Source organism: Hyposmocoma kahamanoa, unplaced genomic scaffold, assembly GCF_003589595.1.
Source record: "Hyposmocoma kahamanoa isolate Upper Pololo Valley unplaced genomic scaffold, ASM358959v1 65, whole genome shotgun sequence".
Classification (NCBI taxonomy): Eukaryota; Metazoa; Arthropoda; class Insecta; order Lepidoptera; family Cosmopterigidae; genus Hyposmocoma; species Hyposmocoma kahamanoa.
The window spans coordinates 645,840-673,759 of NW_020653853.1; the positions used below are offsets into that span (position 1 = coordinate 645,840).

The 27,920-nt window shown below is 36.7% G+C and overlaps 1 protein-coding gene and 1 non-coding gene across 3 annotated transcripts in view; both read right to left on the reverse strand.

The window, feature by feature from the left end:
• Positions 1-2,573: 2,573 nt before the first annotated feature.
• The window catches only part of LOC113231403, a 35,005-nt gene continuing 9,658 nt past the window's right edge, over positions 2,574-27,920 (reverse strand). For both annotated transcript variants that reach the window (XM_026465710.1, XM_026465709.1), the window contains exon 9: positions 2,574-2,661. In XM_026465710.1, the coding sequence (XP_026321495.1) occupies positions 2,589-2,661 (73 nt within the window). In that variant the 3' untranslated portion in view covers positions 2,574-2,588. The remainder of the gene's footprint in view (positions 2,662-27,920) is intronic.
• Trnad-guc lies at positions 9,325-9,396 on the reverse strand. The gene has a single exon. It is a non-coding gene; the product is annotated as a tRNA-Asp (tRNA).

Here is a 27,920-nt window from a genome sequence, read left to right on the forward strand (position 1 = left end):
TGGTCTTTTAGTATTTCCTCACGTTGTTTGACAAAAGCACTATACAAGCCTCGGCGGGAACGGGGATTGCTTGACTCGTATTAATGCAAGGTCTTACTGCCGCTCGTCCTTGTAACTCATACTCGTCCAGCAATCCCTTACTTCCCGGCCTCTGCAGTAATGTACTATATTAAGAGGTTAAAAGATGTAAATGAAATATACTGGACACATTTTTTAAAACAATGTCTGCGTTCTGCCGCTTCTACCCTCTAAATCATATCCAGAGTCAACCCAAAAGGTGTATTTCCTTTCAATGTTCGTAAAACCTCCCCTATTTTAAATAATCACTTACGTCTCAATTTGATGTGATATTAAAAAACCAATATCAGACGACAAAAGCAGCGTGGCGGCGTCGCCGACGGCGGCGCCGTTGGTGTATGCCGATTTTACGCTGGCATTATAATTCGCCTATGCGCATAATCATGCAAATCGTCGGCACATCTGCTCGAGCTGTTTCATGTTATGTTGCGTTTAGATTCTGCTGATAAATATAATGGAGGTATTGGAGAAATTTTCTAAGTAAAACTTTAACCATACGGGTAAGCGTTATCGGTAAGGTTACAAAATACATTATCAATATTATCGGTCAAATCGTAGAATATTATTCCACCACCGTACTTTATCGACTATGGCTACAATTTTAATATAGCCGAGATGCGACTAAAAACCCGTTCAAAACGATTGGATTTATCGAGACAAAATGTTTACTAAAACAAAATTCCCTCATAGCAATACACTCTCCACTACGAAAATAACACAACGATCCTCATTTTAATCAAACTAAGTGCAAGATGCAGCTTCCGAGCCCATACTGCCAAAAAAAAAGTGATTCCTCCCTATGCAATGTCAAGTATTGTAAGACCTTTGAATGCCATACATTCACCAAATACATTAAGCTCTACGTAAAGTTGCTATGTTTTCCTTTGCAAACCGTCAAATTTTCTCAGACCTGTTATTTTACAACTGCGAGGTGTAAAGACAGGTCAACATAAAACGGCTAGTTTTCTACTCAGCTTTAGTTGGATGTCAAAGTAGATGGATGATTCCTTTGTCTGACCCCGACCTTTTCGGGTTATTAAGTGTGACATGAACTCTTTCAGGATAGAAAGGTTACCCTTTCATTTCCACTAAAAAGTCTTTGTGTTCGTGATGGATGAACACAGGGCGTAAAGATTGAGTCGGATGCCATTGAACATTTAAACGTTTGGAGTTGCAATGAGAAATGCAAAATGTAGAGTGAAGAATGTATACTACACTGAAGTCAAAAAAAAAACACTAAAACATTGTTCAAGTCAACCTTTGGACTAATTTTCAACATTTATACACCTTAACTTGTACTTCAACACGTGTGCAGGTACCGTTATTAAAAATGTTCAAACAAATAAACATTTCGGGCCCTTTTCAGGGTCCATGGTCGCGACTAACTGAGATGGAATTAGCCATTTACTGTAGTTTTAGTAGCAGCAGAGGTGTCCTTGTGAAAGAGTTCGTCCAGGGAAGTACTGCCACCTTACCTATGCCTGCCGCTAAGCAGTAATGTAAGGGTGCTGGTGAAATTACAGGCACATGGGACTTTTCAACTTATGTCTCAGGGTGATTGGCACAGAGGCAGTGCACCTCAGAATGGCACTGCAACTGTTATGGATAGGCGTGTTGTTTACCATCAGGCGGACGACTTGTTCATCCCATAACTTAGTATCATAGAAAAAAGAAGCGGACGATCCCACTGCTAGACACGAGTCTGTTTAGAGGAGATGCGTGTTGGGGACTTACACGTTCTCATTCCATGAACGTACAGTATGTTGTTTACTAGACCATTTATACCTACGTTTCTTTAGTGCTGGTGATTAATTAATGGCGGTTGTGACTACTTCTTGTGATTACTAGTGACTCTTTGCTTTTGTAATTATCCTTATCCTTGTAAATTTTCTTTGACTGTTTGTATTCTTTTTTGCGACCGAAGTTGACTATTTATTGTAAAGATAAAACGGATATCCGGTAAATATCATGTATCCGGCTATCCGGCCTAGGTACCCGCCGGATATCCGGTATCCGGCCAAATCACTATCCGTTTCATCTCTAGTTTATTGTTGTGCTTATAAACATTAGTGTATTAATTTATTAATGTACCAAAATTAAATGTAAACCACCTCTTTTTTATGTTCTACTAATAATGTTTTTATAAGTTTATTGGAAGAGACTTAGTTATTGTTATTTTGAGGAAACACACTTGACGGACGTAAGACGTAGTTACTCTACATTAACACTACAGTTACTCCATAATAATAAACAATAATATAATTTAAAAACTTTTTTTTTATTTGGGTTTACTTTCAATCACAACAATTGAACATATTACATTTGTATACAAGATAAAATTCGGTAGTGAATTTAGCTCAGAATTTTCCAACCACCATTAGTCTGTAACGCCATAAAAAATATTTACCGACCACAACGAAACGAAGCCAAAACGAAAGGTTTTATAAACGCGTTTGTGTAGCATGTTGTGTTTTTAAAAGTCGCGTTTTGATTTAGTGTAACATTACTGTTTATTTCTTCTTAGTGCCATCTCCGAACGGCGATTCAATGCGTTCATCGGACAATTCGAACTGCGTGTCCAATCTGTGAACAAACAAACATTATTAACATTTTTAACCGAGTTAAAAAAGAGGAGGTTCTCTATTCGACTGTACTTTTTGCGTATATTATGATTACTTCGACATTAGTAAACCGACTTCAGTGTTGGTCGCATTGAAATTTGAAATAAATATTCCACCTCTAAGGGTGGCAAAATGGGATATGAATCCCGTTTATGGGATTTCAATAAAACTAAGCCAATGGGACAAATACATGTAATTCCATAGACTTTTGTGGTGCGTTCTTTTTTTTATAAAAAACTTATAATTTTACTGATTATTACTATTTGACATATGACACAATTCTTATTTAATTTTTTATATTTCATAATTAATATACAATTCATTATACAATTAAAATTATTTATGATAATCTGCAATCGGCAGAAGTTTTAAATATTGGTACATACCTTTTATGGCATAGGAGACTGCACGCTATTATGCGTGGTAAGTACCTACGATACAGGACGAAACCTGTTTGCTTACAACGGAGCTGGACGGAGTTGCCGCGCTTTGTGGCTCGTGAGCCGGGGACCCCTCTCGCGCGCCTACCCGCTCGTCTTGCGTCGCCCACGTGACACAAATCTCGCAATTGATATCTTTTATAACTAAATAAGTCCCATTTTTGTTTGTTGTAAATAATAGACATTGCATTGCATATGCTTATCACTGCATATATGTATCAAATGAATTATTTAAGTATTTTATAAATATAAGAGAACACACCATACTACATTATAGAAATATATACGTAATTTATTTTAGTTTAAACGCGACACACACGTCCGGTACTCACTCGGTTTTAGGGTCCACTGAAAATCAGCGTCACAGCCTTGTCCCGGCGGTGACATTAGCTGAGTGGATCCTATTACATACGCCACAGCCGCACACATAACATCTACTTCGTACAGCAATAGTGTTGACCAGTTTTATGATCGAATAATTATTTATTGCCAAAATTTTATTTTTAATTAATTTTATTTAGTTTTCTTTTTTGTTATTCATTTTCTGTTTGTTTTAATTTAGTTTGTTTTAAGTTTAATTTAGTTCTGTTTTATTTTAATTTTTTTTTTTTACTTTTAATTTTTTACTGTTTATTATTGTGTTGTGGTGTTTTGTAATAAATGTATTCTATTTCTATTTCTATTTCTATTTCTAATTATTTTAAAAATAATAAATCACAACAGACATAGATTAGGGTGTGCAGTAAAATCTATGCGTACGGCAGTGTGCGAACCAAGTTCCGAAAAGATACTAGTAGTAGTCTTATCTTTTTATGGTTGGCGAAATATTATTCCCAAGTGCCATCTGTATTGTGCAAACAAGTATAACTATATTATAGTCTAAACACTTTTACGCATACACACACTTAATTCTGAACTTGATACTCATTATGCGGAACTAACTCTTTGAATTAGTAAGAAAATAGTTCGTAGTCGGTATTTTTACGACATACACAATTTTATAAAAAAATCAACCTGAAGGGTAAAGAAATAATTCAAAACTAGAATACAGAAAAATAATTCAACGCACCCATGAGTCATACGATGTGCCAAGATCATTATGTACGCTTTGAGCAAAAGAAAAAGAAGTTTTAATGGTTTCGTTACTCTATTGTAATAGAAAGTATAAGCCATTCCAAGAGATAACATTCATCGGTGCAAGTGCTCTTTCTTCAACTATACATGAGTTGTTTTCCTCGGTCCAACTCCTATGTACTCCATTGTAGTTCTTTTATTCCCAAAATCAAAAACATCTTTTAATAATGTATTAATTATAGATAAATCTACTGGAGTTTGTGTAGAGAAATACTGCTACTTGACCTATTTCTGCCGCCAGTAATTTGAGCATTACTGCGTTCCGGTTTTGAAAGGCAAGGGTGCAATTACAGCCACATGGGACTTGCCAACTTATGTCTCAGAGTGACGGGTGCAGTGGTAATTCCCCTCAGATCTTTACGATTTAAAGCTGTGACTGGCACTGCAACTGCTGTGAACAGGCGTATCGCTTACCACCAAAAGCACGACTTATTCGTCCATATCATAAAAAAAGCCTATCATAACTTAAATCCAAATATCTTTACTTCATAGATACTTAAGAAAATTACATTTAAAATCGTCAAATTGATTAAACAGTGCTAGAAATAGAAAGTCTAGAAATTCTATAATACATATCAAAGGTAGAAACAACCTGAATCTAAAATCTAAATAGATCACTGCCATAAATTTTTTGTCATCCAAATACTATTCATATAAAGTTTTTGTTTCAAGATAGTTTTAAACGAAGTACATGGATAGATTTTCTAAAAGAACCGTATACATTGCCCCGCATTGTGGTGAGATGGCAATAGCAACTGCCAATGCAAGCTTAGATATGTACACAACTCAATAGAGTTGCACATAAATACAATATGTAACGGTCATAAATATTGCATGGACGACCTGTAGCCGGGAGGCGCCGGGGCGAAAGCTGCGGCTACCGACTCAGTGCAATCCATTTCTGTCTATTTATACAGACAATGACTTTTGTTACTGCTTTAAGTATCTAATATTATTAATGCGGTCTATGAACAACTTTAGAAGCGGTTACACACGGCGATCTTAAGCAGCGATGCAAACGCGATGCAAACGCGATGCAAGTGCGCGACTGCATGGATACAAACGCGCGATCGTATCGCTACACTTGGGATTTATAGGAGATTGCATCGACGCAATCGCGCGTTTGTAACGATAAAGTCGCGCGTTTGCATCGATACAATCGCAAGTATGTAACCAGTCTAAAGGAGCCATGTGCAATCTATCAATGAGATATTTAAAAGAATAAGAGCGGCAACAGCTACAAGTTCAGTGCAGACAAGTTGCCTACTATTTAAACCTGAAATGTTTGCGTTGTTATTTAACTGCCTCTGTGGCCGAATGGTTACCATGCCACGCAGAGGTCCCAGGTTCGATTCCCGGGCCGGGAGAAATATTTGTATGGCTTACATTTATTTCTCCCGTGAGTTTGGGTGTAATTTGTGGTTGTCTATGTGTGTCCATGGCACCTGCGACACAGGGTTTCCTTAGTGCGGGGCTATATTGAGTGTGTGCGTTATTATTATTATATATTATTAAAGTGACTGACAACAACAATGCTAGTGTTGTAAGCAGAAATGGCTCATTTTAAAGTCAAACTTATCAGCTTGGAAAGTACGTAATAGTAATGAACATCTATTGTTTTTGTTTTTTATTATTAACTCTAAATAATAATGATGACAATTAATTAACCTACATCTTATTCACCGCCACGGCAGAAAAACAATGGAAATACCTTTAAGCCTCGATTACTATCAGAACCGCTGTTCCAAAACTCACACATTTATAATTTGAGACGCCATGATAGATTGATGATTGGTCGCAGTTCCAAATTAAAAAAAAACGGACTGTTAGCATAATTTAAACTTTACCTTTTTGCCATATCGTAGAAAGTTCGATACCTATGATTGTGTACGAAAAGTTACGACGGTTTGATTTTTTATTGAAATTTCGAACAATGTACCGCCATCTAGCGGTTAATAACTGAACGACGATGAAATCTAGATGTTTGCTTGTTCTCCAAAAAAGACGAGACTATATTGCAAGTATAAGGTTTACTTTCGTTTACTAGCTTGTAACAAAAAAATGATAACGTTGAAATCTCTAATATCAGGTTTCTCACCACGGTATGACTTCTTTTTATTGTTCCGATATTGCAACCAACCAGTCAACCCGTGACCATAGAGCGTGCAACCGTACCGCGATATCGGTAAAATAAAAAGAAGTCATACCGGTAAGAAACCTGATATTAGTGATAATCATTTAGAATATTGTAAATTTATTAAAATGAAATAAAACAAGACTTAATGATGATACGAAACACCACCAGAGATAAAATAGCGCAACTATCATTTTCACACTCCAAAGTAGCGCAGTAAGGCATTTTGCTACGATTCTCGAGAAACGAAAATGGCGGACTGAACTCAGGTTTGCGGAACTCCGCGAACTGTGTGCACACGTGACACGCAACTAGCACTTCTACTGTATTTATTGTTCTGTGTTCACCGCCACCGCCGTGAATATTATACAGAAAGGCTATAAGGAAATCTAACAAGATTTTGCAACACGTTTCATACTCAAACTATTCAAAGCAAATTCTAACAAAAGTGCTTACCGAATCAAGGTGACAAGCAATTCTCGATTTAAATCAAGGTTTAAACTAAGACATGGACATGCGCCTCGAAATACGCGTAGACTATGCGCATTTTAATCTTGAATACGTCAACCGCTGAACAAACAATTTTTTATACCTGCCTAGGTACCAGGTAGCTGCCTCCCAGTGGGGCGGACAAAGACTACGTTAATTTAAGTCAATCCACATCAACTTCCGTTTTACTGAACGATTTCCGGGACAGTTTTTCCGCCTTACCAAGTCTTCAGCTCTCTTCTAGAAACTGTATACGTGGTTCTAAACCCAAAGTCGTAATCGTGTATCACATATCAGCTTTTCTTTCATCGAAAACTGCGAGGACAAAACAACCTAAATACCGAAGAAGTTATTATGTTTATTAAAACATACTTTTCATACCAAATATGGAATTGTCCACGTGTAATATTTTTCGGAAAGGAAAGTTTTTAACTTGTACTTGTGTAGTATCACGAGGACAGGTTTAATTTTCGATATAATTCGACGTTTTATCACAATAGGGGACTCGATTTTTTATATCGCTTCCGAGAAATAGCAACGCCAGTCAACACACTGCACCTATGCTAAGATAGATTTGATTTCATTTAAAATCATTTAAAAAAATATAACTCGTAAGCAATATAGGCAGTTTCATTCAATTCATTTCATTCAATCAACAACATAAATACGTTTAATAGATGATAAGATCATCATCACCGTTGCAACAAAAGTTGTCCTCACTGAGAACTTGGCTTGACCACAATGGACGCACAACAAAGAATACAACATTAAAAAAAATCGATTAAACATTTATCTAGGTTTTTGGATTTTTAATTATGGTTGCTAGTTTTTAATGAAATAAAAATTGTGTTATCGAGTTCTTGGGTTTTCGCGATTGTTCCACATAGGAAATGAAAATATTTTTCCGGATTTAAATCGCGTATATTTGTTTGTACGCGATTTAAATACGGAAAAATAGTTTCATTTCCTATAACAATTGTGTTGTTTTAAAGGATCGACTTCACTAATTCGCGCAGTAATTCGACGAGATTAGGTATATATTTTTTAATGATTTGTAGATATATTACTGAAATAACGTGAGCGTACACAAAAGGAGCCTCCCCACATGGCGTACCTAGGAGTATCATTGCTTTAGACGTACGTAGAGAACCAAACTCACCACTATAAAATAAAAATGGCAACATTATTTTTCAAAATGACATTAGATACTTTGTTATCTAATATTTACAAATCCGACTACAAAAACGTTACGTATATTAATATTAATAAGAATATCTAAAACCGTTTGAGTTGCGAGAGAATTAATAAAAATAAATGTCCTTGCAAAATATTAAGAGCAAAAACTGTAAGTATTCAATAATTCTAAATTAAGTTGCCTGAGGTATAGAATAAGGAGTTGTACGGCCAATGGTATTAGCGGAACTTGCACACATGACTACTGTATTCATACGAAAATGAAATGGAGAAAAGGTATAAAACACACATCACTCTAGTACCATAAATGGTTCTGCACAAACTGAGACCATCGGTACGAACATATACAATAACGAATTGTACAAATATCATTCATCAGTTCAACCTTGTATTCTCAATAAATTCGTTCGATACACGTGGCATTGTCAATCCACCCTTCGCTCTCTCTCTCGAATACATTTCCCAGAAAAATGTCCGTTAATAGAACATCGTAAAATGTAACCTCCCTCGTACCATTATGTTTTGGCTTCTACTTTTAAGATATTCAATATTATGTGGTATGGAGTTCTTTATTATAAATACAATCAATAACCCTTCTTCCCCCTGAATTTCGCAGGAAACGACTGTGTGCACATTATACGGATAATATACACATAATTTACTAAAAATTCAATCAAGTGTTCTTTATACAGCAACGTTTTCTTGCGTATTAGATTGCAGGTTCCATACCGTCACTGTTGTTATTGGTTTTGGTAAAATCTTCCATTTTCTAGAGCCCTATATCCAGTCGTGGACTATTTCGACTGATACTAGTTTAATTACCTCGGTTTCAAGATCTTGTTCCTTGTTGACGCGTAATCAAGTAAGTAGAAAACATTCATAAATAAATTATTATTACGTTCCACACAAAACACAACCAATATTGCGAAATAACACATTTCCTTTCATATTTTCTGAATACCACTGTATATACTTCGTCCTTTCTTTAATATATCAAAATACTTCCTATAATATAATTATTTACTAGATCGCTAGGCCTTTAATAACGCCTAATGAATAAAATTAGCAACCAATCTGCGAGACGCCATTAGCATACAGATTACCTTTTCCACAGGCGTTTCGGAATTGTTCAATCACAATAAATTGTTTTTAATTTCCACAAATTCCTGCTCAACCACCAAAACAGAAATTGCTAATTAGAAAGTGTTCAATGGAAGAAATTAAAAAGTTTGTTCTCCGCGGCGGGGAATCGAACCCCGGTCTCCCGCGTGACAGGCGGGGATACTAACCACTATACTACCGCGGATGTTGTCAACGAGTGTGAAAATATACATCTTATTTTATTCAACCTCAATTACATTCTTAAATTAAGATATAGGACAAACTAAAATAGCATTAAAGGAAATGGAATGCAGTCCCATCTTTTTAAATAATAATGAAGACCCATACCCCACAAAAGGTATTGTGAAGGTGGGGTGAAAAGACCTATTTACTCTTTTCTGTTTATATCACTGCTTAAAGTAATATCATAATCTATATTTCTAATTAACTAAGTTTTATAAAAGAAATACAATTAACGAATATTGGACGATATTAACCACAACATTCTTTAAAAAAATATATTCGAATGCATCTTAAATAATTTATCTGAAATTCCTGTGTTCAAACATGTTTATCTGTGTACAAATTTGATATCGAGAATTATACCTACGCAAGTTTAAGTTGATTATGTTTGAACTTGAACTTTGGTTTTCATTGTTTGGTTTACTGTGTGCTGTGTTATTTCATGTAAAATTTAATTATTTTATTCAATTATTAATATAAAACAACACAAGGCGTTTCGAATTTGCGAGGAAAATGATTAATTAAAAGATTTTTATATGAAGCCAAGTAAACCTATAAAATTCATAATAAGAAATGTAATGCCTGTTTGACCGTTGTGGTGAAGGTTCAATTATATGGATCGGATATATCATCATAATAATCGCAAAGATAAGCCAATTAATCACCTCGAGTATTCAAATAGGTACGGGATACTAAGGAAGAACTACGTTCACCCCCAACCCATATTGGCTATCTGGGTTGAGGTTGATAAAATTAACAAATTAAGTATTCAGTAGCAGTAGAGGTCCTTGTGAAAGAGTTCATCCAGGGAAGTACTGCCACCTTACCTATTTCTACCGCCAAGCAGTAATACGAGCAGTACTCCGTTCCGGTTTTGAAGGATAAGGGTGCTGGTGAAATTACAGACAAATAGGGCTTGTCCAGTTTACGTCTCGGGGTGACGAATATAGTGGCCAATCTTTGCGTTTTAAAGTTCTCAGTGGCACTGCAACGTTTATGGATAGGCGTAGGTAGGTACTGCTTGCCACTAGCCGCATAACTTGTTCGTTCCATCATAAAAAAAACATAAAAACAAGTGCAAGCAGTTAGACGAAAAGCAGATAAACCCTGCTAATGGCTAGTTAATCCAATAAGACACATTTCGGACGCTCCCTATGATATCCCCACTCCTAAAACCCCCTACCTACCAATACAAAGCAGCAACACTCGCCATTTATCTTAATTTCGCCTTTTTATAGAACGCAAATATACAAACACCATTTCACGAAAAAGAAAAGCACCTCAACGACAATGTAATAACACCTAGAATGGTTTGAACGGGCGTTTTAGAACTGCAAATGTAGTGGTAATGGAACATGTAATTGTGGCGGTGATAGGTCCGCCTGTCTTTTGTTTCATTTTTGTCTGATATTTATGGCACCGTTGTGACAGCTGAGGTGCGGGCATTATTTATGGTGGTTTGAATGTCTGTTGGCGTTTGTCACAGTCGGAAAATGCAGGTTCTATTTTCCATTCTCACTCTTACCCGCTTTACCTTGACCATCGTAGTATGGACTAGGCTTTATCCTTTTATTAGAAGGGACCGGCACTAAATCGTTTTTTTAAGGCCCACGGCGGCGTACGGAAATGAATATAAAAAATGTATATTAGTGCAAAATATTTATGTTTTGTAAGTATTCTCGATCACCCAGAGAACGACGAACGGTCTGATTCCAATTACAACTGACGTGATCGGGCACGAGTATGATATTTATTTTGACAGAAAATCTGTAAATAACCTAAATAGGATTTTCACACATTTAAAAACATGTTAAATATCAAATCTTTAATGCCCTGTGTTAACCCCGTAGACTAAAACTTTCTTTTTTACATAAAATAATAAGTGGACAGTCAATTGAGTTTTCTTTCGGGGGTAGGAACACGTAAAGCCCTGTTCGCGTTGAATGTTCTCGTACAAAAGTGTCGCGACGTGCAATACGATGTTATTATTGTGCTTATGGCTTATTTTTTATAGTATCAGATGACGGACAAACAAGTCGTGTGCCTAGTCGTGTGGGTGGTAAGCTACACGCCTGTCCATAGCAGATGCCGAGTGCCATTCTGGGCTTTAAATCGCAACAATCGAAATGCACCACATATGATGCATGCACAGGGAACTTGTTATTATAGAAACGTATACTTATTCTGGTACGTAAATGAATTTGTGACTTTAGGAAGACTACTGTCAAGAACAGTCTGTTATTTTTTCAAACTTAACTTAACTTAACTTAAAAACTTGTACAGTAAATACTTATTAACTCTAGCCCTAAATAACCCTAAATTGTAGCTTTCGGGAAACCACATTGTATAGGTATATTACATTCCTCTGCATGTGAGTGGTAAGATAATGACATAAAGATGGAATATATTTATATGACTCACTAGTTGTGTATCAAGGTACTTATATCCTAATATAGCATGAAGAATTACGCTGTTGCTCTTGAAAAATAAATCGATTTTTTTCCCAACTGCCGTCTAGCTAAGCCATTAAATCTCCGTGACCGCAATAGCACCATGACGACGTGACAACGCAAGAACACGGCCCGAAGTCACTGCCCTGCGATGCCCTGTCAGTGTCCACAGCCCGGCAGACGGTCTGCATCAATATTTACAAGCTTCACCCAGCCTGTTCCATACATAATCGCTCCTCCATACAATTACCGCTGTCTCCGGGTGAGATATACACAGTGTGGCTATATCTGGTGAGGGATTAAAACTAAAAGAAATCTGCAGGATTATTCCGAAAGTTTATTATTGCTATTTTGCTCATTTTTGGCATTTTAATAGGATTATTATTTAAAGTCGGCATGAGGAGATGACAACATAATAAATACGATATCGAGTACTTAGATTTTCACGGTAGCTATACATTGGAATTGAATCTTTCGCATCTGATTCGTGTATATTCTTTTTTTTTAATAAATAAAACCAACGCTTCGACAGATTCGTTCTAGGGGCTTGTGTCTTTCGAAAGGAAATTTTTTTGTCGGTGAAATGAGTCAACCAATAAGTAATAGTACATTATTGCTGAGGCCGGGAAGTATGGGATTGCTGGACGAGTATGAGTTACATGCACGAGCGCCAGGCAAGCAATCTGCTCCCGCCGAGGCATGCATAGAATTTTTCTCAAACAATGCTAGGAAGTAATAAAAGACTAAAGAGACGAAGATGTATAATAGAAAAAGTAAAAAAAAATTACATTAAAATTTATATAATACATTTGCCAAAAGAAAGTGTTATTGTTTTTCCAGGCACATTAATAGTAGTCTGCTGAACTTCTGACGATGTGTTCGATTGTGTATGTGAGTAGTTTCGCTATCGCTCTTCTCACTAGCACTCATTTTCGCGACCAAATTACAAAAAAGACGAAACAACAAAATAATTCCAAAACACTTTATTTTAAATGTTACCGCCATTTTCTTTTTTTTAAGTAAGCGGAACAGGTTGATTGTTGTTGATTCCCATAGTTATGAACACTGGGCAGTTGGCTGTATGAGTTTTTCTTTTACCTATTTACATAGTTCATTATTAGTGGGTAGATTTAAAAGTTTAGAGAACAGGACAGCAATCGATTTTCATGCTTACTTTGCAGGCCTTGGCCAGGAAGAAGTCGCACGGTCCATAAATGACAAACTTTCCGTGTCCGTTTTTTGAAAGTAATGCAAACATTTCCGAGCATGTTTGAGAAAAATAATTATTTCAGAAGAAAAGTAAATTAATATTGACTCATATAATCAAAATATATTTAATATGAAGAGTTGGTCCTACATATAGTTGAAACAGGTTTGCGTGGAAAATTAAAATACAACATCGTCCTCAGGAGGAGGCGAAAGAAGTTTGTCTGGAGCATAGCAGTATGTATTCATCACCTCCGTTGTCTCAAATGGGATTAATACAGCACGTTTTTTTGATATTACTGCCACTTAGACATCTTTCCCACAATCTGTCTATCTTTTCAATCCTGAATATCCAAATTTTGTAGAAACCTCTATGTAACAAACGATATAAAAGTTAATATAAGTATATATGTGAAAGAGTTCTTCCAGGGAAGTAGGTAATGCCACCTTACCTATTTCTGCCACCAAGCTGTAATGTGAGCATTAATGCATTCCGGTTTTGAAGGTGCTGGTGAAATTTAAAGGCACATGGGGCTTGTCAACTTATATTTCACGCTGACAGACGCAGTGATCGTGCCCCTCAGATCTTTGTAATTTAAAGCTGAGAGCGATACTGCAACTGTTATGGACAGGTGTGTCGCTTACCTGTATCATAAAATAAAAAAACTTCATGCATCAATCCACACAGGAAAAACCCTTGGTCAACTGTTGTTTAACATGTTAATATTCGCCTAATGTTATTCGGGTCCATCTGATTTTGAACTTGGGACCAGAGGGCGATCACCCGCCTGTCTGTCACTGATCTCGGGGACATTATGGAAAATGCGCACGCGACGGCAACGTGGAAGAAAATGAGGAATCATTGCTTATTGATGGACTTGTTTGCGAAACGCAAAATTATCATTTTTTAACAACAACAGCTAGCAACAGCGGAGCTCCTTGTAAGAGAGTTCGTCCAGGGAAGTAGATACTGCCACCTTACCTACTTATCTCTGCCGTTAAGTAGTACTGGAGCATTAGAGCGCTCTGATTTCGAAAGGTAAGGGTGCTGGTGAAATTACAGGCACATGGGACTTGTCAATCTCAGAATGACGGGCACTTTGGTAGTGCTCCTCAGATCTTTGCGGTTTAAATCTCTGAGTGGCACTGTAACTGGTAAGGGCGGACGTGTCGCTTGCCACCAGGCGCACGACTTATTCATATCCCACTGCTATTGCAATAGCGTTGTAACTCAAAATACGTAATGTAACGTAATTGCTGAATGTAAAATTTGATTGTGCCCACGTGAATAAAACCGTCGTTAGAATATTGTAAAAATCAATTAAAAGATAGCTACTTACTCAAATTCAGACAAACTTTACGTGAGCTAGTTCTGCACAAAACAGTCCTTACTCAAAAATATGAATTATTACGTCCCTTTTATTGTTCAATATTTTTGGAAAGCACGAAATTGTTATAGCCTGTAATAAATTTTATTTTATACATAAATTTTAATAATCTTTCACGGGAAGTGAGTATTTCGTTATTCACCGATTCTGAAAAATATACTTTTAGAATTAATACGCTATTGTATTACAGGTCGAAACCATAAAAAAGCTAGTTCTTTTTTCTTCCAACCGCGTCTCTTGGAGTGGTAACTAATTAACGTATAATAGCTTCAGGTCTTTTTTTTATAATATCAAGTGACAGGACGGACAAGTCGTGCGCCTGATGGTAAGCTACACGCCTGTCCATAACAGTTGCAGCGCCACTCAGAGCTTTAAATCGCAAAGATCTGAGGGGCACTGCCGCTGCGCCCGTCACCCTGATACATAAGTTAACAAGTCCCATGCGCCTGTAATTTCACCAGCACCCTTACCCTTCTCTACCCTTCTTACCGAGCTCTACTGCTTCGAAAAAAAGTTAAGAAAAATCGATAAACACAAATTGAAATGTATTGTTTATTTGTACTTCTTTACACTTAAAAACATTTTTTAAAACAATCAATGTATAATAAACACGCCAAACTCTGTTAAGAACGCAACACGGCGTATGACATTCAATCCATTTCCATTTAACTATTGCATAGTTGCTAATCGCAAACGATTTAATTTGGAGAGTTTCTACGGCCGTCCAAATGCGGGCGCCATCCCCATGAAAGATGCACGATTTCGATCCTTAATTGTCCTAAGTTCTGATTCAATCGTCTTGGGTTCTCGCTGAATAGTTGGGCCCTCGGCCCTTTATTACAACCCTCGGTGTATATGCAACATACAGCTTGTTTGTTAAACATAAAGGGACTCAAAGACGGACATGGGACGAATTCTGGACGTTTTGTAATTGAAATTGTGAATAGGGACGGCCTATTTCCTTTTGAAATTTGAATTCAAATATAAAGGAGCTTATACATTCACATTTGTGTATGTTGGAAATTTATTACTGCGGTTAATGACCCCAAATATTAGGTGACGATAACAATGTTTGAGGTCATTGAAGTAACAAAGTTATGAGAACCATTAATAATAAACAATTATATTAAACAACAACACGTACGTTGTTCTGATTCCAAAATAAGTATCCAAAGCACTTGTGTTATGGAAATCAAAAACAACAACGGTACCACAAACATTTAGTAACAGTAGAGCTCCTTAAGAAAAGAATTCGTCCAGGGAACTACTGACACTTACCCATAAAGGCACATAGGATTTGTCAACTATGTCTCAGGGTGACGGGCGCAGTGGCAGTGCCCATAGGATTTTTGCGATTTAAAGCTCGGAATGGCACAACAACTGTTATTGATAGGCGTGTCGCTTACCACCAGGCGCACGACTTGTTCGTCCCGTCACGTGGTATTATAAAAAAAACCCAGATCCGAGATCATATTGAAAATTTTCTATATACCATGAAAACTGATGTGCAAACCACTCTATCATGGGGAGAGTCACGTCATTATAAAGAGCTAAAAAAAATTATATATATAAAAGTATGTATGTAATTAGATAGAACAACAAGTGCATAAAACGCGTCATTTTACCCGAGACGAGTATATCGAGGGTGAAATGGGTTTTATGAACGAGTTATACACTCTGCTTTTCACTTCGACTGCGAGGAAATTAAACAGCAATATTACTAATAAACGATTATTTCATTAAAATTGAATGTACAATAACAACAATTAGACATATTTATTTATTTTATGCACTAGAGCATAAAATCCCATTTTATGCAGCCTACACCCAGCATAAATACGAACTTTAAGAGCATGAGAAGTGAAAAAATAATTAAAATTCGGAAACGTGATAATAAAAATTGTAGTTGAATACAAAGATTGCAAATAGCGTAGTGATACAGCCATATAAGATTAAACATCATCATTGTAAACCTATTACATATCCCACTTCCGGGGCATAGGTCTCCTCTTAGAAGGTTGAGACAACAGCCCGCCCTCTGGGCCAAAACGGGAAAGACTAAAGACTGGATGAAAGATAGCCCAGTGGTATTGAGATTCTATCTTTCCGGTTCGGTGTTGCCATTGAATCTTGCTTTCATCTGTCAAAGCTTGACGTTTACGCGGCTGTGTCTACTAATTTTTTTTTATATTAGACAAAAGAACATTTTGGGTCCATTATCAGACGCCATTTTATTCACTGAAAGCAATTAAATATTTTAAATATCGCAAGAAAGCAACAACAAAATTCTTCTTATTTAATATAAAATTTAAAACAAATACCACCTTCATGTAAATATTACATAACTATACTACCTACTTAAACTTTAAATGTAATATTTCTATCCTTAAACAATCTCTTTCAAAACTTGCGATATATAAAAAAATTAAAGAAGCAGAGGCTCCAAACAAAAGGTATCTTTATACAAAAAAGTGACATGATTATGTCATTTCAAATGTTATTTCTCAATAATTCTCACGATGTTCTCCATTGGTATAGTTTTTTGTCTAAAGACAAAAGTTTATGATAATTCTTTTTTATAATTATTAACTACAAACATCGGACAGAAAGAAAAAATCCTTCAACCCGACAGGATTTGAAGCTGCGATCACGGCACTCAAATCCAATTGCTTAACCAACTAAGATACATGTCGAGTTACTAAGTCGATGAATGTTTTCTATGTGTATAATAAAGAATTTTTTCATGGCGTTTTCGTCTTTTGATACCGAATAACTATAACAAACAAAATAATTCTAAAAACAAAACAAAATATATAACAGAATGTGCGGTTTCGACAATATAATTACAAAAAATTTAGACGGCAACACTTAGCAGGAAAGACAGAATACCAACACAAACGGTCTGCCTATTGCTTTACACAGCTAGCCTGCAGGCTGTTAACATAATTGATCAAGTTGGAGAAAATCGCACAGTCGGCAACAAGGGCGCGCGGAGCGAAATTAATTTCTCTTATACGAACCATTTTAATGCGAGGGTAAGAGGGTTTGTACCGCACTTGTACAATGAGAACCGCATAACTTGTAAGCAGAGTATATTTAACTAAACTTTAAGTAATACACATACAATTATCATCATTATCAATCCCTTTATACGTCCCACTGCTGGGCACGGGTCTCCTCTCAGGCGAGAGTTTATGCCATAGTCCGCCACGCTGGCCCTATACGGGTTGGGGACTTTATACGTTTCCCGAGAGTTGTGAAACCTTCTTCGACGTGCACGTGATGATGGGGGCCTACCATGACCTTTCCAAAAACAATCTTATTTCAATGTAAGCTTAAAGTAAGCTTATTATAATATTACTCATATTCGTACCATGACGAACATGTCAACCAAGCAATGTATTTTTGCAAAAGTGATTGAAAAACGAATGATTCCCCAATTGTGTCTATTCCTTACTAAAAATAGGAAAGAGATAACGCTATGTGAGCTACATAATGCCATCTCTTTCTTTTTTGATGTTCCGAATCGTCTTATCGTAGTACAATGGTTAAGTACTTAATGTTATGTACATTCAGAGAATTTTAACTGCCTAAAAAGAAAAGTATGTAATAATGAAATCTATTAAAATTGCGTTATATTCAATAATTTTTCCGCATTCTCACGAACAAAAATAAATAAAACAAGCTGAGTCTTAACAGTCACGTTGTGACTTCGGAGCTATAGTCTAGTGTTAACTGTTAGCTTCCCAAGGAGCATATAGATGTCGCTGTTATAATTTTACGAAATAAACATCGCATATTTTTATTTAACGAAACATTATTTACTATGTGCTAAAAAATAAAAAATAAACAAAATATTGAAGAGATATATGTCAATAAATAAGTTCAACTTAACTGTTAATCGTTACAAATCAATATTAAGACAATATAATCTCAGTTCAGAGTACTGAAAAAACCGAACTGAACTATTTGTCAAGTTTTATTGAGCTATCCCCTAGTTCGCCACTATACAGGACTTGACATAAAAATAATAACAATCGGTTCTCACTACTCAAAGTATATTGAGAAAGAAAAACGCCTTGAATTGGAGAATAGCAAAACCAACCATTAAAATAATTGCTCCTTAATTAAAAGCCGTAATTTTCTGTATCAATGTACTAAACTCCACTTATTTATCAAAACAAAAATCTACAAAAAAAGAGAGTATAATATAGAAAGCTAACTGGAGAGCACTAAATCTTCCCAATAAACCTTTCGGACCTAATGGAAAAAACTTCCGAAAGGTCTAAAACCTGACAACAGTGGCGTGTCCCGAATACAAAATCCAACACAAAGTGTCATTTTTCCCAAAATTGAAACCGTATATCAATATTAAACTTTAGTTCACGTATAATAAATTAGATGACAGTACTTTTAATGTGAATTTCACAATAAACTAGACAATAGGTTTGTCACAATACCAAGATTGCTGCGTGTCCCAGGCTTACGCGGGAATTCGGTGGTTACTAATCATGCTGCAAATCAGAACTGAAGCATTTTAGAAGCTTCGCAATTCGTTCGTATTATTCGTCTATCACGCCTGGAGCTGGAGAAAATAAGTGGATGATTTGTTGCCGATTTTAGAACTTTTTGCGTGTAAATTCGTAATTCGGTGCATTTGATTCAGATTGATTTTTGAATTCGGTGTATACGATATTTCAAAAACAAAAATTCATGGTTGTATGCAATATTTTATATGCTATGTGTTGTAACGACTAAAATATTATAACAATTTATTGGTTTTACAAGTATTGTCGTTTACGAGTAATATCAAAAATAAATATATTTTCAGAATCCCGTGGCCTTGGATTCGGTGGATTTTATGCCACCGAATTCAGAAAAGCTTCCACCAAAGTCGGAAAAAACCTACCATTGAAGCCACATTTTCTTTGAAAAGCAAGAATTTCATTCGTTTTTTCATATAAAAGTTTAGTTAAAATTTTGGTTTTCACATATTTATATTGCTATTTGCTTCCCACTGAAATAAGGAAAATCAAACCAGAAAACAAAATCAAGAAGATGAAGGAACGTGCTAGAAAAGCAAAAATAAAAAGCGATCCGATTATATAAAAGGTAGAAAACATAGACAGAGGTGTGCAATGAAAAAGCGGAAGGAAAGATTTTGAAGCTGCATAGATTACCTCGTCATGTATAAAAAGTAATGAAAGATATTAATCGCGCAAGTTTCCATTGCATTGCATTTTATTTATTTTTCGGATTCGAACACCGTGCCAGACGCAATACCAACTAAGCCACGAAACAAACCAGCGGACCTCACGAATTTTTCTGTGTGCTTGTTGTCGTGTCTTTATATTTGGTTTTCAACGACTTTTTAGCCGTAGCGCCATCTATGAGAAATCTATGAAAGTATTTCGTCGCCCAGTTATATTACCTTTACATATATTGTTTACGACGTTACAAGAAATTTCTATTTGCAGATTGTATAGCTTGTCTGATGCTGTGTTACGGATACGGTTAGATAGGAAGAGGAAATAATTTATAACAAATTCTAGGTATTCGGGTTAGTACACGTGCACCTCAAAGGGAACGTATTACACGATAGGACCAACTCCGAAGTAGGGCGGGTGGCAATGAACGCTTTTGTGCCGGCGTTTCCCTTTGATTAAACGCGTTTGTCGCCAAGATTGGAAACGGAAGTGGTTTGTACGCATTGGGCCCACGGTAATATAATGGACTCTTTGAACGCCTTGTTGCTTGGCGTTACAAAACACACGCTCGCTGGGGCATAGTACCCAAACAAACGCGACGTAGAAATGGTCAAAAATAAAAACCTTCATCACTTCGACAAATTACAATCAGAAATTACATATAACTAACCCATACTATAGCCAGTTGTCGCTACAAATCCCTTACCTAGCGTGCAGCGATCAGATTGTGGGCATGGGGGCACAGCAGTTTGTCGGTTGATAACGCAACGACAGATAGTAACGAATGTCCGGCCTTTTTATCTAAGCCAAATTCTTAGTTTAAAAGAAAATTATGAAACGATTTCTATCGGCAATCGTCGTAATAAAAACAATTTAATCTATCAAGAACTTTTTCAACAAGAATATTTTAATAGCAGTAGAGCTCCTTTTGAAAGAGTTCATCCAGGGTAGTACTGACAGCTTATGTATTTTTCCCGCCAAGCAGTAATATCAGCATTACAGTGTTCCGGTTTTGAAGGGTAAGGGTGCTGGTGAAATTACAGGAACATGGGACTAGTCAATTTATGTCTCAGGGTGACGGGCGCAGTGGCAGTGCCCTTTTAGTGATCTTGCGATTTAAAGCTCTGAGTTGCACTGCAACTTTTACGGATGTCTATCCGCTACCTGTCTTCTACCTGTCGTGCGCCTGATGGTAAGCTACCTGTCTAGGTAGCTTACCATCAGGTGCACGACTTCTTCGTTCCGTCATTTAATATCATTAAAAAAAACATGTTAGGACCCTAACGTATAAAATACGGCTGAATTATATCATCCAGTCAGTTATTATTATTGTTAAAAAGCCGAAAAATATTTTTCAAAGCATATAACGAAGTTCTTCAGCAACGCTCCTTTGTCGCGAGTATATAATAGTTTCTTCTGATGGACAGTGGTAGGCGTACAGTAAATTAGCTACATTAATTTCGTGACAAATAATTTTTAGAAAAGCTCTTCCAATTTATGTAATAAGTTAATTATTCGAAGATATCAACCAAATTAAATCATTGGCCATGGATTCAAACAAGGCTTTTCAGTTAATATCAATGAGATTTCTAAAGGGTGCCGCAACTGACGAAACACAAAGCAACGTAATTACGTATATCAAAATCAAAGTAAATCTTGTGGACCATGAAGTATGAAACACACACACAAAACAGTCATACGTTATAGCGTGATCTATCCACCTAGAGCTAAAAAAAGGGTTTCGCGAAAAGGCTCGCAAACTTGCGATAATGCTCTGAGTGGAGTTTGATCAGATAACAGTCGCCCCGGATCTTAGCCATCATTTTCAGTTTCAAGCTGTCCTTGGAATCAAAATTGTAATCATCATTATAAACAATGACATGGAAATAGAAAAACTAAACAAGAACGGTCCTAAACCCATCCCCTGTAGAGCATCTCTAAGCGCAAGCGTGTTAGAGCTTTTTGTTCATTACATGATGGATGGCGGCAAACGCAGGGGTGAATTAGACATGTTCATTTGTAAAGTATTGTTGATAACGGAGCATGTCGCTTGGTGCCGCGGGTGAAAAATGATGGTTGGGCGACATAAACGCATTAGCGAGTTCACAATTAAATCAACTTACGCCTATTATATAAATGTACCACTGTTTTCACGCTTTGTTTCGAATTCCAAAGTCAAATAATAGGTTGAATAATGTATGGGTTCCATTTTCCATTCTAATTATTATTTATTACTAGGTTAATTAAACACACTGGCAACAATATGAAACGTAGATCAAAGTAAAACGCAATAACGAGAAACTATACTCGTAGTTTTAGGTTAACAAGAATTGTGTACTTGTATGATTAGCGTAACCTTTATTACTTTATTAAAATAAGTATTCGAAAAATTTACTAATAACTTACGTAATTAGTAAGTAATGCATTGCATAGTATTCGGGAATAATTTGCATAAATAATAATTACTACTAGGATTGGTTATTCCGTTTGCAATTCAATTTAACCCAACCCTGGTTATATTGGAAGGATTGTTGAGTATATTATGTACCTATGTACGAAGTTGGGAGATAATAAATCAATTAACATCTTGCGAAGTAGATGCAAATGTTTCATCTACTTTCGAAGTTATTAACCGAAAATTTATACCCCTCCATTTGAATTGACGCCCTCGAGCAAGCTTTCTAATTAGGAAGATGGTATGGGAAGCTACTAATTGCAAGGACGGAGGATAATTGAGACTTGAGCTGCGCCGGATCGGCTCAGCGGCTAACGAGACATGGAACAGGGATTAATATGACGCCGTTTGGGATTAACGCTTCAAAGGTTATAATTTGATACATAAAATTGAATACATCACATGACGTGTAGTGACGTGTATAGTGTATCGGTCAATTTAAAACAAACAGTAAATCACGATTTCTCTTTTTTTTTAACAAAATGTAAGTGCGCATTTGATCTCCACCTTAACTGATGGAAAGTGACGATGAGGTCGACAATGGAGCATGCACACCTAAATAATGCCTATTCACTCTCGCCTTGAAAAGGCCCAACGTCTGCAGGCAGAGAACTCCACTCTATAGCCGTTCGCCATATAAATGTGGACGCGTAACGCTTCGTGCGAATCTTTGGAATATCCACAACATAGGGTGGAACCCAAGCCTACGCCTAGTCCCCCGGTGATGGAAAGAGGGAGGCGGAATTAAATCGCGTAATTCCATCGCACACAATTCGTGATATATCCTGTAAAATACCGATAAGCCGGCTTTACGGCGGTGTTCAAGGCTCTGCAGCTTCGCCTCCACTAATTCCGAGTCACCTATAAGCCTCTAGCACGGTTGGCAATTGAATCCAAGGTAGGCAGTTGGTATGTAGCAGAGCCATCCCAAAGGTGGCAGTAGTAATCCATACACGACCGGATTTGTGCTTGGTACAGCTGAAGCAACTGCCACGGTGTAATGTAACGCCTCACCCTGAAAGGATGCCAAGATTCCTTGCTGCATTTTTGCTGTATTAATAAATATGACGAATGACAAGGATCGGTTCATTTAAATACGGACAGCGTGATATACATATTTTAATGAACCCTAGAAAATCTTATCTATGAACACAACTAAAGTTTCGACTTCTATATGTCAGTGCTGAAGATAATAACTCGTATAGAAACTTACTTATATAGCGACATGCTTAGTATTCTATGAACATTTAAAACATTAAACTGCTGCCAGCTCTTCGAACGTCTACATAGACTTCCGGACACATAATTCGAGCCACCACGCATTTTCAGTGTTAAGTGCCCGAAGCTTAAACAATGTTTGATTGATCAAAAACTATTATGCAATTTTAGTATACTAAACGTCTTTTCCATAAGTCCTTGTTGGGAATTTGAATTTGCAAAACCGGGAAAAACTTTATCTTCGATTAATACACTATTTTTGTATTCTAGCCCTTTACGACAAAAATGCGAGGTGGCTCGAATTATGTATCCGGGCGTATATAATTTCACTGTAGAATAATGAATGTAATTTCTTTGAGATGAAATTTAACTCGGCGAAAAGATCAGACATACACCACATAACGCTATAAAATAATCATAAATAAAACCAGATTAGCAAAAACCTTAAATGCGTAAACATAATAATAATATGTACCAGTTAGTGTATCTGATTTTGAAATAAGTAGCTGCAGTTCAAAATTCGGGGGAAAAAATCATTGAATATCACGCTATGTATGTAATTAATAAATTTCTGGATTCAAATATAAATGGTCCATTTTCGAAAAAAGGATGATACGTATACAAAGGCCGAACACAAAGTAAATGTCTTCGACCCGATGACACCCTGTGTCGCGGGTGCCATGGACACGCACAGACAACTACATATTTCACCCAAACTCACGAGAGAAATAAACGTAGACCATACAAATATTTGTACTGACCCGAGAATCCGAGACCTCTGCGTAGCCGCCCAGCACGGAATCCGTTTGACCACAGAGGCAGTTTTCAAAATGCAATTTTATTGATATTATCATGTACCCAAACTTCAGCAGAGAGCAAAACTGCATAGCACCCGTTTGCACCAAGGACGTTGACCTGCGCTGAACTCGAAGGGTCACCGGCCGACAGCGACCCCGCACACCTGGGCTACTCCCCGCTATAGGGCTGACACATTTTACAAAAACGTATTAATGTATGACATCCACGTATAAATTTTACTTAACTTTCGGAGATAGAACTTTAAAATAAACCACACACGATAATAGCTTATAAGATAACAATATTAACAACTTCTTGGTTTTATTATAATAATAAACACACCGCACCGGTTTTATTAGTCATGTGTGACGTACATTTAAATGCTTCTTATAATTTTTTATGTCTATTCGTCATTTTATGATGATATATTTCTGTATGTCTTTATCCGTCAACAATAAAATTATTTTACCACTTCATAATCTATGCTTATATAAGTGGTTGTTAAAACTTCGTAGTTTTAAGTGTATAGTAATAAACACCCTGGCTAGATTATAGCGTGATATACGTTTTCTTATTTAATTATATCTATTATGTATCTATATGTTAACCATAAATATTTTTACCACAACATAATCCTATATTTATCTAAGTCATTCAAATGTGATACAAAAATGTTTTAAAACCGAAAATTGTCACGTATTTAGCGAGTCTCCTTTTAAATTTATAAGATCAGACCATTGACTTACAAATAAATGGACGACGGGTCTAATACAAAAACCACGAGAAAAATGTCCCAAGTCAACCTATTTAAACGTAGTGACATGTCAAGGAATATGAAAAAGCTAAAACGTTGAATTTAAATTGTAATGTCATCGCAGTACTGTCTAATTTTGCTTGCTTCGCTGTCAGTCGTACAAACGAAGACTAGAGCGTGAATGACGCTCTGTATACGATTTTAACCCTATAAGTTCGGACACTTTTTAGCGCGGACCCGACGTCCATATAATTGTAAGTCAATGGATCAGACCGTCTATATCTATCTATCCGATATCTGCACCACGTACAGGATTCATGCAAATCACAACTCTTCTTCTTGGTTCGACCGTAGTTGGGTAATAATAAAAAAACGAACAATATGCGGTTAATTAGGCACTTGACTGAACACAGCGTGTTATCGAACCAGCTATCTACTTAACGCTATCCATCTTCTATGTCAGTTATATCGAATCTAGATAAAGCTTTCACAGTAGAGTATTCATAACGGAAATAATATTAATTAAATAAGAGCCAAATAATAATAACGTTAAGTTCTTTAAAAAAAATCAATTCATTACTGATTAGGTTTAGTAGTAGAGCTCATTGCGAAAGAGTTCTAGAGTTCACCGTAACTGTTTCAACCATGCTGGTAAAATTACGACGCGTAGGACTTGTCAGCTTATGTCTCAGGGTGATTGGTCAGGATTTTGCGATTTGAAGATCTGAGTGGCACAGCAGCTGGCTTATTAACAACAACTCTCATGTGGAGTCGGGGCTAGAAAGTCTCGACCATCGCAGGAAAGTAGCCTGCTTGTAAGTTTTCTATCGGATACATTTAGGGGAGTGCGCGCAGGGTAACTTTTAAATTTAGTTCCACTCTCACCGTTCCTCTTTCGGTCGACTAGAAGGTCCGGAACCCATTGGCACAATACTCTACTATCTGTGTTTCCCGAAAAGTACAATTTGGGGCTATTCAAGTCCAGAGTGAACAGGCATTTTTTAGTCAAACGCGTACCATTGTCGGTCACATCGCTACTTAACATCGTGTGATTATTATTATTTATTAAAAAAAACTGTTATGAGCACAGTAGGTACTTTCTAAACAGCAACAGGCGCAATGATTATGCAACAATTTGAAGTAAAACAATAATAAAATAATGTGATTGATTCGATAGAGAATTCGCAAACAATCTTAAAATCGACTTGACTGAAATCCGTTTTTTTTCTCAATGTAACAAAAATATATACCTATACAGAGTGTTTTTTGTAAATGGGATAGTATGGGGAAATCCGAAACCATAGAAGATACAAGAAACTGTCTTAGGAAACATTTCCTTGGTGAAAATCATTGACCACCTACGTATAGCTCTTTTTCAAAAATTATATATCACTCTTCTTTTGTTTGCAACAATAGACGTCTCTCTGCTTTTCCCAAAGCTTTTCGTGCTATGAATTTCTATGATTATAAATGAGGGTTAACCTTCAAGGCATCTTACAAGCTACTTTTGGGGAGTCTGCTCCTGCATTACAGTTACTTACTAGTTTTGAGAATCTTAACGTGGTCAAGAGAATCTAAACGAAGAACCCAGACCCGGCCGACCACCAACTGCAGTAACTCATGAAAACGTCATCAGGGTAGAGTGTCCATTGCGGGAGACTAGACACATTTAAACTCAGGAGTTACAGTCAGAACTGAAGAATGGATCACAGGCAGTTTTCACCACCCTGCATGAACATCTTAAAGTTAAGAATCGCGACTGGTACCTCATTGTCTCACCGAAGAGCAAAAATCCCATCGTATTGGGGCTAATTTATGCTAGAAAAGTTCGAAGGAAGAACTTTGCCAAACGTAGCCTACATCCTTACAACTATCGTCAATCCACGCAATGGGTGTTTGAAGAGGAGGAGTTGCCCACAAAAGTTTTTCGCGGTCGGCGAGTTGATAAAAAAATTATAGCGATGTGTTTTCGAGGCAGTGGATTAGTAGCAGAAATTCCGATACTACACGAAGACCATAGAACAGTTACTAGTGAATGATATAGCGAAGTTTGTCTGCCTCAAGCTTTCGGGGAGTTGAATAGCGAACGCCCCAGGAGCTACGTCTGTGGCATACTTTTTCACTAAGATAACGCGCCCGCTCTCACAATTGCTAGAACCATCAACTATTTGACAACCTCGGGGGTACAAATGTTACCTCATCCTCCGTACAGCCCAAATTTAGCTGCATGCGATTTCTTTTTATTTTAAACAGTAAAAAAATGCTTCAACACGGCAGACGAGACGAGGAACGTAGAAATGCGGGAAAAGGTCGACCAGGGCATAAAATATCTCAATTCTCAACCAGACTAAGTAATACCTTAACAAAGACCAGGCTGGGAGTACATAGAATGAACGAACATGTATGAAAAGACCGATATAAGTGGAGGAAGCGAAATAAATTTGCTGGGTGAAGGCTCATATTGGCTACCCACTAAACAGCTAGGGAGACAGGAGTACATAGTATCACAAATAGGCCGAATACGAACAAATTTCAAACGGGTAAACAAAACAAATAAGGTAAATAGCATATACACAAATGCACACATTGAAATGAAGGGGTTTCATTCATAATATCGAACCCCAATAAATCCAAATACTTATCAGGTCACTGAAGGACCCCCTTGGCAACACAACGCCAGCGCCATTGTCTGTTCGCACGTGCATACATGCTGGTTATATTCACAAACTTATATTTGCTGATCGATAACAAGAACCAACGTTTATTGTGAAATATGACGTATAATAAATCAACTGTAAATATAAATTGGTAACAGTAAAGCTGGTTCCCACAATACATCCTTGGGGGTCTCTTATCGAGGGACCGATAAAGAAATGAAACCCTAGAGAAAATTCTTTCTAAAGATTGTACCTATTATGTTACGAGTCCATTCGTCCGCCTTTTATGTAAGGATTGTGTTTAATTCATGGATCAGTTGGATTCATATTTTAGTTCCTTGGTTCAAAAAGTT